Source organism: Balaenoptera borealis, assembly GCF_965194805.1.
Source record: "Balaenoptera borealis genome assembly, chromosome: 4".
NCBI classification, from domain to species: Eukaryota; Metazoa; Chordata; class Mammalia; order Artiodactyla; family Balaenopteridae; genus Balaenoptera; species Balaenoptera borealis.
This window is the reverse complement of record NC_138861.1, coordinates 73764462-73777510: the sequence shown is the minus strand read 5'-3', so window position 1 is coordinate 73777510 and position 13049 is coordinate 73764462. Positions and strand designations below refer to the sequence as shown.

At 37.0% G+C, this 13049-nt stretch overlaps 2 protein-coding genes across 2 annotated transcripts in view; one reads left to right on the top strand and one right to left on the bottom strand.

Annotated features, from left to right (window-relative positions):
• Positions 1-8391, top strand: part of LOC309627840 (DNA-directed RNA polymerase II subunit RPB2) — a 46341-nt gene extending 37950 nt beyond the window's left edge. The window contains exons 17-25 of the mRNA XM_082390074.1: positions 61-157; positions 1278-1372; positions 2400-2650; positions 2731-2820; positions 3407-3514; positions 4264-4377; positions 4782-4942; positions 7420-7615; positions 8133-8391. Of these exons, the coding sequence (XP_082246200.1) occupies positions 61-157; positions 1278-1372; positions 2400-2650; positions 2731-2820; positions 3407-3514; positions 4264-4377; positions 4782-4942; positions 7420-7615; positions 8133-8222 (1202 nt within the window). The 3' untranslated portion in view covers positions 8223-8391. The remainder of the gene's footprint in view (positions 1-60; positions 158-1277; positions 1373-2399; positions 2651-2730; positions 2821-3406; positions 3515-4263; positions 4378-4781; positions 4943-7419; positions 7616-8132) is intronic.
• The window catches only part of IGFBP7 (insulin like growth factor binding protein 7), a 74419-nt gene continuing 69673 nt past the window's right edge, over positions 8304-13049 (bottom strand). Inside the window, exons 3-5 of the mRNA XM_082390283.1 lie at positions 10406-10522; positions 9621-9747; positions 8304-8575 (exon numbers count right to left, since the gene is read on the bottom strand). Of these exons, the coding sequence (XP_082246409.1) occupies positions 8556-8575; positions 9621-9747; positions 10406-10522 (264 nt within the window). The 3' untranslated portion in view covers positions 8304-8555. The remainder of the gene's footprint in view (positions 8576-9620; positions 9748-10405; positions 10523-13049) is intronic.

Genomic DNA, 13049 nt, shown 5'->3' with positions numbered 1-13049 from the left:
GGGTAATTTTTCTTTGTTTCTCATATGGTGCTTTAATGTTTTCTCTTAAATGCACTGCAGGTATCAACTCAATTGTGGCTATTGCATCATACACTGGATATAATCAAGAAGACTCTGTCATCATGAATCGTTCAGCTGTAGACCGAGGCTTTTTCAGGTCAGCTGTTTATAAAAGTTGTCAAAATACACATATGGTGGAAATATTAATATTTTATTTTTTAAAAGTTCTTTAAAAATAGGTGCGAATTGTGTGTTTCCAAACTTTTGGGGGTTTTGAATGTCAGTCCGGAAGAAATTTTGATCTGACAGCAGAGAAATTTTTCTGTTAGGTTATTTAATCTTCTGCCTCCATTCATGAAACTTTGTGGATATCTGCCAGGCACATGTTGTTGTATGGTTTCCTATATAGGGGTTAGTGTGGTAAAATCAGTGCCCTACTCCAGAAAGCAGAAGGCCTGCGTGATGGTCACAAACAACTGAAGACACTGCTTCTTGTATCTGAGGATTTTCAGTTGCTAATATTTTGAGCCCCCCTTTATTTGTAAGCAAATAAATGTTTGTGTTTAGATAATATAGAAATGTCTAAAGTAAAAATAAACCTAGAGTTTTAGGACCCATGAATATTGGGTTGGCTAAAAAGTTCGTTTGGGTTTTTCTGTAAGATGTTATGGAAAAACCCGAATGAACTTTTTGGCCAACCCAATAACTGCTGTTAAAATTATAGTATATTTTCTTTTTCAATCTTATTTTCTATTATTCTTCAGTTTGATTATTTTATTGTCAAACATTAATCTCAAATCCATGTTATGTGAAAGTTGGTTAAAAACCTGGGAGTTAAGAAGAGAGGATGGATTTTTTTTTCTGTATAGTTTTCAGAGGATAGGCACTAAGACCAGAGGTGTACGTTATAGCTTAGTATCATAAACTTCTCACTAGAAATATTGGGACAGATCCTGGGTGACCATCTCTGAGGGTTATTATGGGAGGGATTCTTATTTTGGGTAGGAGGTTGGACTCAGTGACATTAGTCCTTCCTGGTCTCACATATAATTCCAGCTGTGTTAAGGTTATGGGTCAAATGCTACATGTGTGGCCTGTGTAATAGCTCTTTAAGACTTAACTTTGACCCTTAATACAGTTAACTCTTGTCCCAGATTCATGGTTTAAATTACCATGGTTTAAATTACCACATGTCAATTAAGTAAAATTTATTGGTATGTTCTAAGCCCTATTATTAAAGGAAAATAGAAGTTAACTTTAGAACCATGTGTTTTTAGGTCTGTTTTCTATCGATCATACAAAGAACAGGAGTCTAAAAAAGGGTTTGATCAAGAAGAAGTTTTTGAGAAGCCTACACGTGAAACTTGCCAGGGTAAGCAATACTGACATTGAAATTATGGAATTCAAAGTTAGCTTACCATGGTTTTCCTGATTAATTTTTTGGGGTTTGCCCGCCCCCCTTTCTTTTTGCCATGTGGGAGTATGTTTTCTTATTATTCTTAGAGCTTCTATTAAGGAAATAGGTATATTTGCCAGAAGTCTTTGCACCTAGGAGTGGGCTTGCTGTAGTCCTTCCATTCTGCTAGGTCTTGCATTGAGGAGGGGATTTAGAAAATCAGAGAGGTCATGTAATTTCATGGGACACACCTCAGCCCCGTTCTCACTTGTACTGTGTCCTGTCCCTCAGTTTATCTATTTGCATGGGAACTTCCTCTCCTTTTCACATTGTGGTGTGACCATAGTGTTTGTCTAGCCACAATATTTGTATGTATTTAACAAATAACTAATGAGAGGATACCTAGAACTTTCTGTTTCTTCTGGAAAACTCAAAATTTATTTTCTAGTTCTTATTTTTACAGACACTTAAAAGCTGTATAAAGTGGGATGGATGGGATATCTCAGGGAAAAGGGTTCTCTCTCCTACAGTTTTGGCTTTTAATAGTATTGCATGAAGTAAAATTTTTTTTTTCCTTAGGTATCTTCCTATTACTCCATTTCCTGTGGGTGGTTCTCTGTGGTAGTTAATTGATGTTCAGTGGAGTTAAGATTATAGAAGATTAAATTCAAACTTTCTGTTGGAGATTGTACATAGAGGACATAGATACTCTTCCTTATGCAATATAGAGATCAGAAGATGGCAACACACTTATCCAAAGTCACTTAGCAAATGGAGAATCTGAATCAGTCCAATGCTTTTTTACCGAGTTCAGAATAGTTTGTAGTATTTGGAATAAGGGCACATTACTACACGTGTTAGAGATTCCTGTGAACTTCTCTCTGACTTGAAACTGATTTATATATTTGGTTTTTAATCTTTTTGGGAGGGGGATTATGGGACATTTTAAATACTTTTCTTTATGGTATTACCATTTCAGAAAATTCTGTCTCTTTCTTCTCAGGTATGAGGCATGCTATTTATGACAAGCTGGATGATGATGGTTTGATAGCTCCTGGGGTTCGTGTATCAGGAGATGATGTTATTATAGGCAAAACAGTCACGTTGCCTGAAAATGAAGATGAATTGGAGGGCACTAATAGACGCTATACTAAGAGAGACTGTAGCACTTTTCTCAGGACTAGTGAGACAGGCATTGTGGATCAGGTTATGGTAACTCTCAACCAAGAAGGATATAAATTTTGTAAAATAAGGGTGAGTATAGCTTTGTCATATTGCTATTTATAGAAAGTAAACCAGAATGACTTAACTAACCTATTTTTGTGTGAATTCAGGTACGCTCTGTTAGAATTCCACAGATTGGAGACAAATTTGCTAGTCGACATGGTCAAAAGGGTACTTGTGGTATTCAGTATAGACAAGAGGTAGGTATCTTTTATCACCTCTAACCCAAAGTTTTGTTGAACATTTTATTAAATCAAAATGTTCTTTCACTTAAGAGCCCAGAGGCAGTAAAGGCTTGACTTTTAATTTTAGTGGGTTTTTTTAAGATTTTATTTATTTATTTATTTATTTATTTATGGCTGCATTGGGTCTTCGTTGCTGTGTGCGGGCTTTCTCTAGTTGTGGTGAGCAGGGGCTGCTCTTCGTTGTGGTGCATGGGCTCTAGGCACGCAGGCTTCAGTAGTTGTGGCCCGTGGGCTCAGTAGTTGTGGCTCATGGGCTCTAGAGTGCAGGCTCAGTAGTTGTGGTGCATGGGCTTAGTTGCTCCACGGCATGTGGGATCTTCCCAGACCAGGGCTCGAACCCTTGTCCCCTGCGTTGGCAGGCGGATTCTTAACCACTGCGCCATCAGGGAAGCCCTAATTTTAGTGTTGAATAAGTAGGTGAACACACTACGTTGAACAGAATTTAGGACATAGAAAAGTTTAGATGAGTGGGAGTTAGTTCTAGTTCTCTAGCTAAGAGATTTTAGTTTTTTTAAGTGTCTTTAAAAAAATTCCTTTATAGGATATGCCTTTCACCTGCGAAGGTATCACCCCCGATATCATCATAAATCCCCATGCCATTCCCTCTCGTATGACTATTGGTCACTTGATTGAATGTCTTCAAGGGAAGGTAAGAGATTTTCTTTAAAAATATAGGTTCCAAGTTGATGTTTCTTCCAAAACGTTAGGTCATTTCTTTCATTTGAGCCAGGGTACTTTGGAAAAAGCCAATATGACACTTAACTTTCCTGCTTTTAAATTGGTTTGATTATGTCTTTTTTTGCCAAACTTTGCAAAGTTATGACTGAGAAGTTTTGCAAAATTTATTACTACATCCAGTCTTTACTTGTATATATGGTTATTCTTTTGACTGGTTCTTTTCTATAAATGGTGGTTAGTTCAGTGTGAACCTAATGGTTTTATAGCTATACTATTAGCTATGCATGCATCTTTCAGTGGAGGTTTTTCTATTTTTAAGTATCTTATTAAGGTAGAGTAGCTACAGCTTAACACATGGGATGGCTTGGTTTTAGGGCATTAAAATGTCATTTTCCTTGAGTCGTAGGAAGTACTTGGGAGTCTCATTCTTTTTGTATCTGGTCTCACAGAGAGTTTCCTACTTGAAGGCTTATAATTGAGTTGTTTTTATTTTTTAGGTAAATTAGTTTGTTATATTTTATGTAAGATGCTAATAAAATGAACCTTACTATATTACAGCTTTCCATTACATAGATATGTGTTAATCCTTAATCTTAAGTTCGAAATCTTCCTTTCCAGAAAGGATTTTTATTTTTTTTATTGAATATATTTGTATTGATATAGACTTCTAAAGGGAGAGAGAAGGAAGCAGCCTTTTAGAGATGACTTTTCTTTTTAAAGGTATCAGCTAACAAGGGTGAAATTGGTGATGCCACTCCATTCAATGATGCTGTTAATGTACAGAAGATTTCTAATCTTTTATCTGATTATGGCTACCATCTCAGAGGAAATGAGGTATGTTTGCTCTTACATTGGTAATTTGTTATGAGTATTCTTTTTTGTTATGTAATTTCATTTTTTAAAAAATTAAATTTTTCATTAAAGTATACCACATACTTCAAATTACATGCAAAACCGTAAATGTACATACAGGTTGATGAATTTTCACAAAGTGAACACAGCTGTGTGACTGGCACCCAGGTCTTGAAAATTACCAGAACCCTTTTATGCCTAGATGCCCCCCTTGTGTCCCCTTCCAGTCACTACCATCATACCCCCACCCCAAGGTGACTACTCTCTTTACACTATAGTTTTCTCTGTTTTGATTTTTATAGAAATGGAATTATATAGTATATGCACATATATTCTTTGAACTTGTTTAATACTTTTAAGTCTGTGCTTCAAAATCTCTGTTTCAGGTCCTATACAATGGATTCACTGGTCGAAAAATCACATCACAAATTTTTATTGGCCCCACTTACTACCAGCGTTTGAAGCACATGGTGGATGATAAGATTCATTCTCGTGCTCGGGGACCTATTCAGATCCTTAATAGACAGCCCATGGAGGGTAGATCTCGGTAAGAGAGCTGCATCATCGTCACTGTTATATAAAGCAGTGGTTCTCAAATTTCTTGATTCCAGGACCCCAAAGGCTTTTGTCTGGGAGTTGTATCTTTTTTTTGTTGTTGCACTGGGTCTTAGTTGCAGTAGGCAGGCTCCTTAGTTGTGGCACGTGGGCTCCTTAGTTGTGGGATCTAGTTCTCTGGCCAGGGATTGGACCTGGGCCCCCTGCATTGGGAGCACAGAGTCTTAACCACTGCGCCACCAGGGAAGTCCCTGTATCTTTTGATATTTATCCCGTTAGAAATTAAAACAGAGAAAGAAAAAAAAAAAAAAAAAAGAGAAAGGTTTGAAATATTTATTACTTTATTTAAAAAATAACAGTAACAAATCCATTACACATTAACATAAGTAACCTTTTAAGTGAAAAATATTTTCCAAATAAATTTAGTGATGAGTGACATTGGTTTACCTTTTTGCAAATCTTTTTTAATGAACTGGTTTGTGAGAAGACAGCTGGATTATTGTGTCTGCTTCTGCATTCATCCCATTGCAGGATTTTATTTTTTATAATTAAGTATTGCTATATGAGGAAAATCTGACCTCACACATATTTGTGGTTGGAAAGGGAAGAATATTTTAATAATTTTCAGGTGATTGTGAATTTTTTTTCTTTTGATGCTACACCAAAACAAGTTGTCTTTTTTCTTTTTAAATAAATTTATTTATTTTTGGCTGCGTTGGGTCTTCGTTGCTGCGTGTGGGCTTTCTCTAGTTGCTCCGAGCGGGGGCTACTCTTTGTTGTGGTGTGCGGGCTTCTCATTGTGGTGGCTTATTGCATAGCACGGGCTCTAGGCAAGTGGGCTCAGTAGTTGTGGTGCACAGGTTTAGTTGGTCCGCGGCATGTGGGATCTTCTCAGACCAGGGCTCGAACTCGTGTCCCCTGCATTGGTGGATTCTTAACTACTGTGCCACCAGGGAAGTCCAAGTTGTCCTTTCCTTTTTTTAAAAAAAATTTTTATTTATTTATTTATGGCTGTGTTGGGTCTTCGTTTCTGTGCGAGAGCTTTCTCTAGTTGCGGCAAGTGGGGGACACTCTTCATCGCGGTGCGTGGGCCTCTCACTATCGTGGCCTCTCTTGTTGCGGAGCACAGGCTCCAGACGTGCAGGCTCAGTAATTGTGGCTCACGGGCCTAGTTTGCTCCGCGGCATGTGGGATCTTCCCAGACCAGGGCTCGAACCCGTGTCTCCTGCATTGGCAGGCAGATTCTCAACCACTGTGCCACCAGGGAAGCTCCAAGTTGTCCTTTCTTAAAGGTTACTTGTGATGTAGAATTTGAAACCACTTAAGTGAATCTTTTATTATATTAAAATCCATTGGCCTTACACTTTGAATGTATCTTTTATACTTATGTAATTTTATAGTATCATATTTGGTCATTTGGAAAATATTTTCACTTAGCAGTGAAAGCGCTGAGTCCTAACCACTGGACTGCCAAGGAATTCTCTCAGTCTGGATTTTTGTTGATTGCATTCCTGGGCTCTGTGTTTCTATTTTTCTTGTAAATGGCTAATCAGATCTAGAGCCTTGATGAGGTGAAGGGTTTGTGTTCTTTCATAGTAATACTTCAAAGGCAGTGCTGTATACTTTCAATATCTGGTTGTCTCTTTTATGACTTTAGCAGCTATTAATGATCATTATGTAAAACCTTTAATTATTTAAAGGTTTGCAAACTCATGAGATTCTAATTTATCATTCCTTCATTTATTAGCTGGAATACTTTCATAGAGAGAAACTTTGTTTCCTCAGCTGCTAACCTGCTGACATGGTTCATATACTAAAAGGCAAAATAAATGCTTAATTCTTTCCTTTTATTTACCAATTTTCAAAGTGACATGTTGGTTGCCTAGAATCCTCCAAAGCTGACCAAATGTTTTGTTTTTGGTAACATCATTAGAAGCTCATTGATCTTATGTATTTAAGAACGTTAAGGAAGCCATCACCATCCACTTGCCTGGCCATCAAAACAATGCATTTCACTTACATGCTGGGGAAACCTGTGACTAGTCACCTGTTCTTTGCATCACTTTTGCCAACATGCATTTATCATTTCAGGTTTGATTGCCTGGGAGTCTCATTCATGGAGAAGCTGCTTTATTTAGATTGACTTTTTTATTATTTTTTAGTATAGAGGTGAATTCTAGTAAGTTAAATGATAGTCTGATGAGATTTTATTTTGTACTTCATTGTATTTTATTTGGAAAAGTATATGCTATACTTGAGAATCTTATGTGTTTACTCTGGGGACCTTCTAATGCACACCAAATAGTTGGTAGACTTCTCAACCTCCCCACCATGTAGAGAGAATGCAAGAGTAGAAAAATTGGAGTCTAGTTCTCTTTCTTTCTAATATTCTTTATTCTTGCCATTAGTCAAAGTGGTGTTGATAACAGAAAATCAGTACAAAATAGTCTGTTGTTTTTTCCATGACAGTGATGGTGGCCTGCGTTTTGGAGAAATGGAACGAGATTGTCAGATTGCCCACGGAGCAGCGCAGTTTTTAAGGGAAAGATTGTTTGAGGCATCAGATCCATATCAGGTTCATGTTTGCAATCTTTGTGGAATAATGGCGATTGCTAACACCAGGACCCATACATATGAATGCAGGGGCTGCCGAAATAAAACCCAGGTATGTACAGACCTTACTGACAGTTGATATCTGTTCAGGATATAACCATGTTGGCCTAATCATCCAGGCAGATTTAGTGTGGTGGAACAGATTGGCATTTTCACAATTTTGATAGCATGCTTCTTTAAGATTCCTAGTTTTAAATGAGGAAAAAGGTAACAATTCTGTTTTTCTAAAAACTAGTTTAATTAAGTTTTAGTGTGGTAATTTCTCTAAGCTAAGCTGTTAATCTTTTGGAAATAATAATAAGGCCTTGTACAAAGAATTTTAAACAATGAGTTTTGTTAAACCTTTTAATTGAGAAGGGTGAATATAAATTATATCTGGCAGAAAGGGCAGAATACCAAAGCCTTTTAGAAGAGCCACCAAAGGCCAAGGTAGGATGAGTGTTATCAGCCTCATTTGTTCATCACCTCCAGTACCAAGTCTTTAGCTTTTTCTGGGGTAGGGAAGTGGGGTCGCTTTGATACAGCTTTGCTAATTACCTTTTTTTTTCTCTCTCTCCTCTCTCCCCCAGATCTCTTTGGTGCGAATGCCGTATGCCTGCAAACTGTTGTTTCAGGAACTCATGTCTATGAGTATTGCACCTCGAATGATGAGTGTTTAGCTCTTTTAAAAATCTTTCTTTGTGTCTTGTTTCTAGTTTCTATGATATAGCTTTTAAAAAAATTTTAAAACAACAAAAATGTACTTGCACTATGAGAAAAAGCATTTTATTTGTTTTGTTTGATATGCATGCTTTTCTTCTGTAAATAGACAAATTTTTGTAGACAGTCTTGATGTGTTATCTTTATTTTGTATTTCATGGTGTAAAACCAGTGAATATAACTAAAGTGTTTGTTAGTGGACTGGATGAAAAGAAACTGGTTATTAGGCAAGAACAGGGGTTGTAGTTACCCATGACTACTTTTAGCTATGTAGATTAATATATTCTGCAGGTTTACAGCTCAGCACCTTCACCTGTTTAAAAAGAAAAGATAAAAATTAGTTACATATATGGACATGGTTGACTTTCTAATTTTGAGGTAGTTTAGTGTTTCCAAATAAATGAAGATGTTAAATTAAAATGTGGGGATAAAGGATGTGTGAGTAACTATAAATGATATGGTGGGAGTGCTTTTTGGAATTTGAGCCATATGATTTTAGATGTGGAAGGTGATCTTGTTGTACTTGTCTATCTGTAAGTGACAGACCTTACTATAGAACTGGGAGAAGCATGTTTCAGGTGAGATCCAGAGAGGCCAAGGAACTTTCCTTTGTCATCCAGTTCTCATTCAGAATTTAAAGTGGAATAATTAGTGGCAGAGCTGAGACTCAAACACATGACTCTTAGCTACTGCTGTTTGTTTCATCACTTGACTTTACACATCTTGGCTGAAGAGAATCTGACCAAACACATCTTTACTTGATATTTCTTCCTTTCGTACCACAGCTGAGTGATCCACACAGTGGAATGGTTTTGACAAATGCTGACAGTAAATTTCGTTATTTTTGGCTTAAGGAAAAACCAATTCAGACGTCAGTCTAATAGAACTATATAAATGTAAAGTAGCATTACTCTCATACCGCCAGGGTGGATGCTTAAGAGGAAGCTTTTGACAGTGAAGTGGATAGAGGCAGAACAGAATTGAGTACTTGACAATATACTCTTTCTGGTTTTTTCTTATATTTACTATAATAGTCACAACACCAAGGAAAATGCTGTGAAGATAGAAAGTTATGGGAAATATAAACCATTCCAATCAGGTTTGACTCTTACGTGTAAGATAAAGTGAAAGCATCTGAGTCATAATAATAGCATCATAATAATAGCATTCCATCAACCACTGAATGCTCTTTTGGAGCCAGGCACTCTGCATTTTGATTACATACTTAATGCCCTTCCCTTGTGGATTCCTAACATCACAGAATTTCATTAAGAGTTATGTCTGATACTTTCATACTTGGTTCTGTCCTTTATTAAACAAAAGCACTAGTCATTTTAAATGGTTATGAGATTACCTACCTTTTTTCACTGGTATTTCATGTAAGGCATCAACCACTGTAATTTTTGCTGATGCCGAAGCCTGTCCTTGGGAATTGGATGCGTGGCACTCATATTCTCCGGCATCTTCCTTACTAAGAGGAGACACCTGTGAAAGAAAAAGGATCTTTAGTTTCTCTATGGCAGTGAACTTTTTTCCTGTGGCTTCAATTAGGTCATTATTTCTTAAGTTTCCTAACATGACCAGGGGTTTCATAGCAAAGTATTTCTACTGCTAGAAACAGTGCAAGTCTTGTGTTAGGAGTAATTATATAGCTATCATATTTGGTCTGCCAGGAGGATTCCTACTATGAGGTAAAGTTGTCATGGACAACTTTAGGTCACAGTGCATAGGTTAAAAACAGGATAGGTGCACATATCCTTGTTTGAGGGAGACCTTGGTGTAGGGTATGTGATCTAAGTACTATCCATGCGTGTCCATGGCTATCAGAGGTCAAGTAAAATAATCAATAATTGATTAAAATAATGCTTGGGTCATTAGTTCCCTTTGAGGATTTTGCTTTGAACTCTTAGGGGAAAAAAAGTTGGTTCTCACTTACTTTTTGGTGGTTTCCAAAACATCCTAATAAACCCCAGCTGTTTGTTTTTTTTTAGTTTCCTTTGAAAGAGAAACAGCTCGTGGTAAGGCTGTTCTAAAGAGATGTGGAATGGCAGGCGAATACTTTGAGCCTGGCAGTACATCAGGCACCTTTGGTTTGCTGTGTCTGTTCCTAAGAGTGAAATCCTTACTAGCTCTTGGTACTCACCAGCACCCAGCCAGTTACTTCATGCTTTTCTGGGCCACCCCGGGTCTGAATGGCCAGGTTGTCTCGGTCACCAGGCAAGAGTTCTGTTCTTTGAACTCCATAGTGACCCCTTTTAACCTGCAAAAAAAAAGGCGGGTGGGGGGGATATAGTCTGAGTTCTCTGCACTGAATCATCAACTTGGAAGTGGTCAACATTCCTAGAATTGCACAGGGTATATACATCAGACTTTCTAACTGGATTAAACCCAGCAATTTCCATATTACCCTTTCCTGAATACTTACGTAAAATATACATTCTTTTTTTTTACTTCTTCCTGTCAGTTTCCCTCTAAGCATGTATATTTTGAATTAATGTATTTTTCTGCATTTTTGGGGAATACAGACTGTCACACTTTCCTGCCACTGGCTACCATCATTAACGCATGCCCTTGTAAATTCTGCTTCTCAGTGTTGGTTGGGTCTTGTTTGCCATATGCCATTTTGATAAACTGTCACCGAGTCCTAGGTTTGATACTTGGGACCTTGTGTAAGCGCTCAACTCTTGGGACTCTTCCTGCAACAGCCTCATCAATGGAAAATAACAGGTTGAGTCCAAAGCCAATAATACCATTACTTTGTTCTGAGGGCTAAGGGTTCATCAAATGATTTACTAAAGACCTGAGAGCAAAAACGCCTGTCAAGTACAAGCTGCTGTCGTTGTTCTCTTATGACAAAACTTGCTATCCCTGTGCATGTCATGATGAGATTCAGAAAGATGAAGTAAGAAGAAACTCGGTTTCTTTGGCTTGAGGCCACTAGAGAATACTGTCCTACTTCCCCCCTCATTTAAAAAGGTAAACTGTGTTCATTATATAAACTTTGGAAAATGTATAAAAATTCACAGAACAAAATTTACCTGTAACCCCTCCATACATATACATTTAGCATAAATTTCTAGAAGTGGAACTGCTGAGTCACAGTATAAATATTTTAAGGCTTGTGATAATGATGGGTTTAAAAATATATATCAAAGAATACATGAAGCAATGTTTGTTTATTCCATCCCAGCCTTCAAGAGTTAGGTTGATGTTTATTGATATTACCTTTGTAATTAGAAAAAAGGATTTACAGTCTCAAATAGGTAGTTTTCATTTTCTTTTATAATTAAGCAAATCTTGAGTTAGATCATAGTATCTAATTTTTTTTTTTTTTTTGACACTTTACATCAGAGTTGCTTCTCCTACTTGTGAGCCCACTGCCACCACATGCTGTTACTAAGCTGTTGTCTCAGCATCAAACCCACCCTTTATTTTTCTGCTTCATGACACCAGGATTGGCACTCTGCAAACCATGTGGAATCTAGGCCAAACTCCTACTCTGTAAAAAATACCTAGCATTACTGATTTGGAATGCCTGGCTTTCGCCTGTTTGCTTTTCTTTTTTTCCCTGAGATTTCCCCATATTGCCACTATTAGTGAGAGAAAACCAGGTATCTCAGTGTTTTTCTCATATGAATGTTATAAAGACAAAACAGATAAACTCAATAGGCATCTTTTTCCTTCAGTTCCCAAGTTCCAAGCTGGAAGAAATGGTTTATACTAGTGCAGATCTTGAAACAGTTATTTAAAAATGATTTTAAATAATGGTTTTGGTATTCCTCTTTTTTTTAAATAATGGTTTTAAGTATTAATTTGATTCATTGGCTAAAGTAATATGTCTCTGGTCTTTATATATTGAATTTCAGAATTCTTTAAAGGTTTTGTATGTGACCAAAGCAGAAAAACACTACCACGTTGAAATAGTGAATCTTAGCAACTGAGCTGTTGTTCCTCAGCTCATGTAGCTCTCAGTAAAGAGCATTCTGTGCCAATTAACCTGACCCGCTGTGTGCCAAGAAACTGTTGTTAAGTATTTGATTGGAAAATGAATGTTTATATTCAACAGAACTCATATTTTAATTAACATATTGTAAAAAGTTTTATATCATGTAGGAAACATACAGAAGTGCAAAGAATTTTTACGTGGCAAATTTTTATACAAGCAAACTACTGCCTCACTTATGTAAGGGGAGTTTGTTGATAAATACATTTTTGGTTTGAGAAAAAAAGATGCAGGCAGAGCTGAGGAAAGTGATTTCTAATACAATTCTACAGATCTGCAATGGGCTAGAAGTTTGTAGGGTGGAAAAAACTGCCTAGAAGTCACTGCTCACCATAGAGCCTCAACTAGGTGAAGAATCAGAGGGAGACCCAGGAATTCATCTCAGCCCTCTCTGGTTGTGTTTTAGCTGCAACAAGCAATAACTAAGAAAAAGGTGCCAATGACTACAGAAACAGGATGCATTAGTCTGATTGCTACAGGTTGATAAACCTCAAGCATTCACTGAATTGCAGGGATCATTTATGCAGCTTAGAACATATTTGCTGTGCCTTTTTGGTGAAGTTTCAGAATTTTATGATGAAATAGAATACACAACTGTTAAAATTTTAAGCTCCTCAGCCACTGTAAACAAATAAAAGAATTGGTTGGATAGGAAAAAATATTTGTAATACATGATAAAGGGTCAGTATCTCTAATGTACAAAAAGCCACAAACTGATAATAAGAATCAACCCAATAGAAAAATGACTAAGGCTACGAACAGATAATTCATATAAAAGAAAATT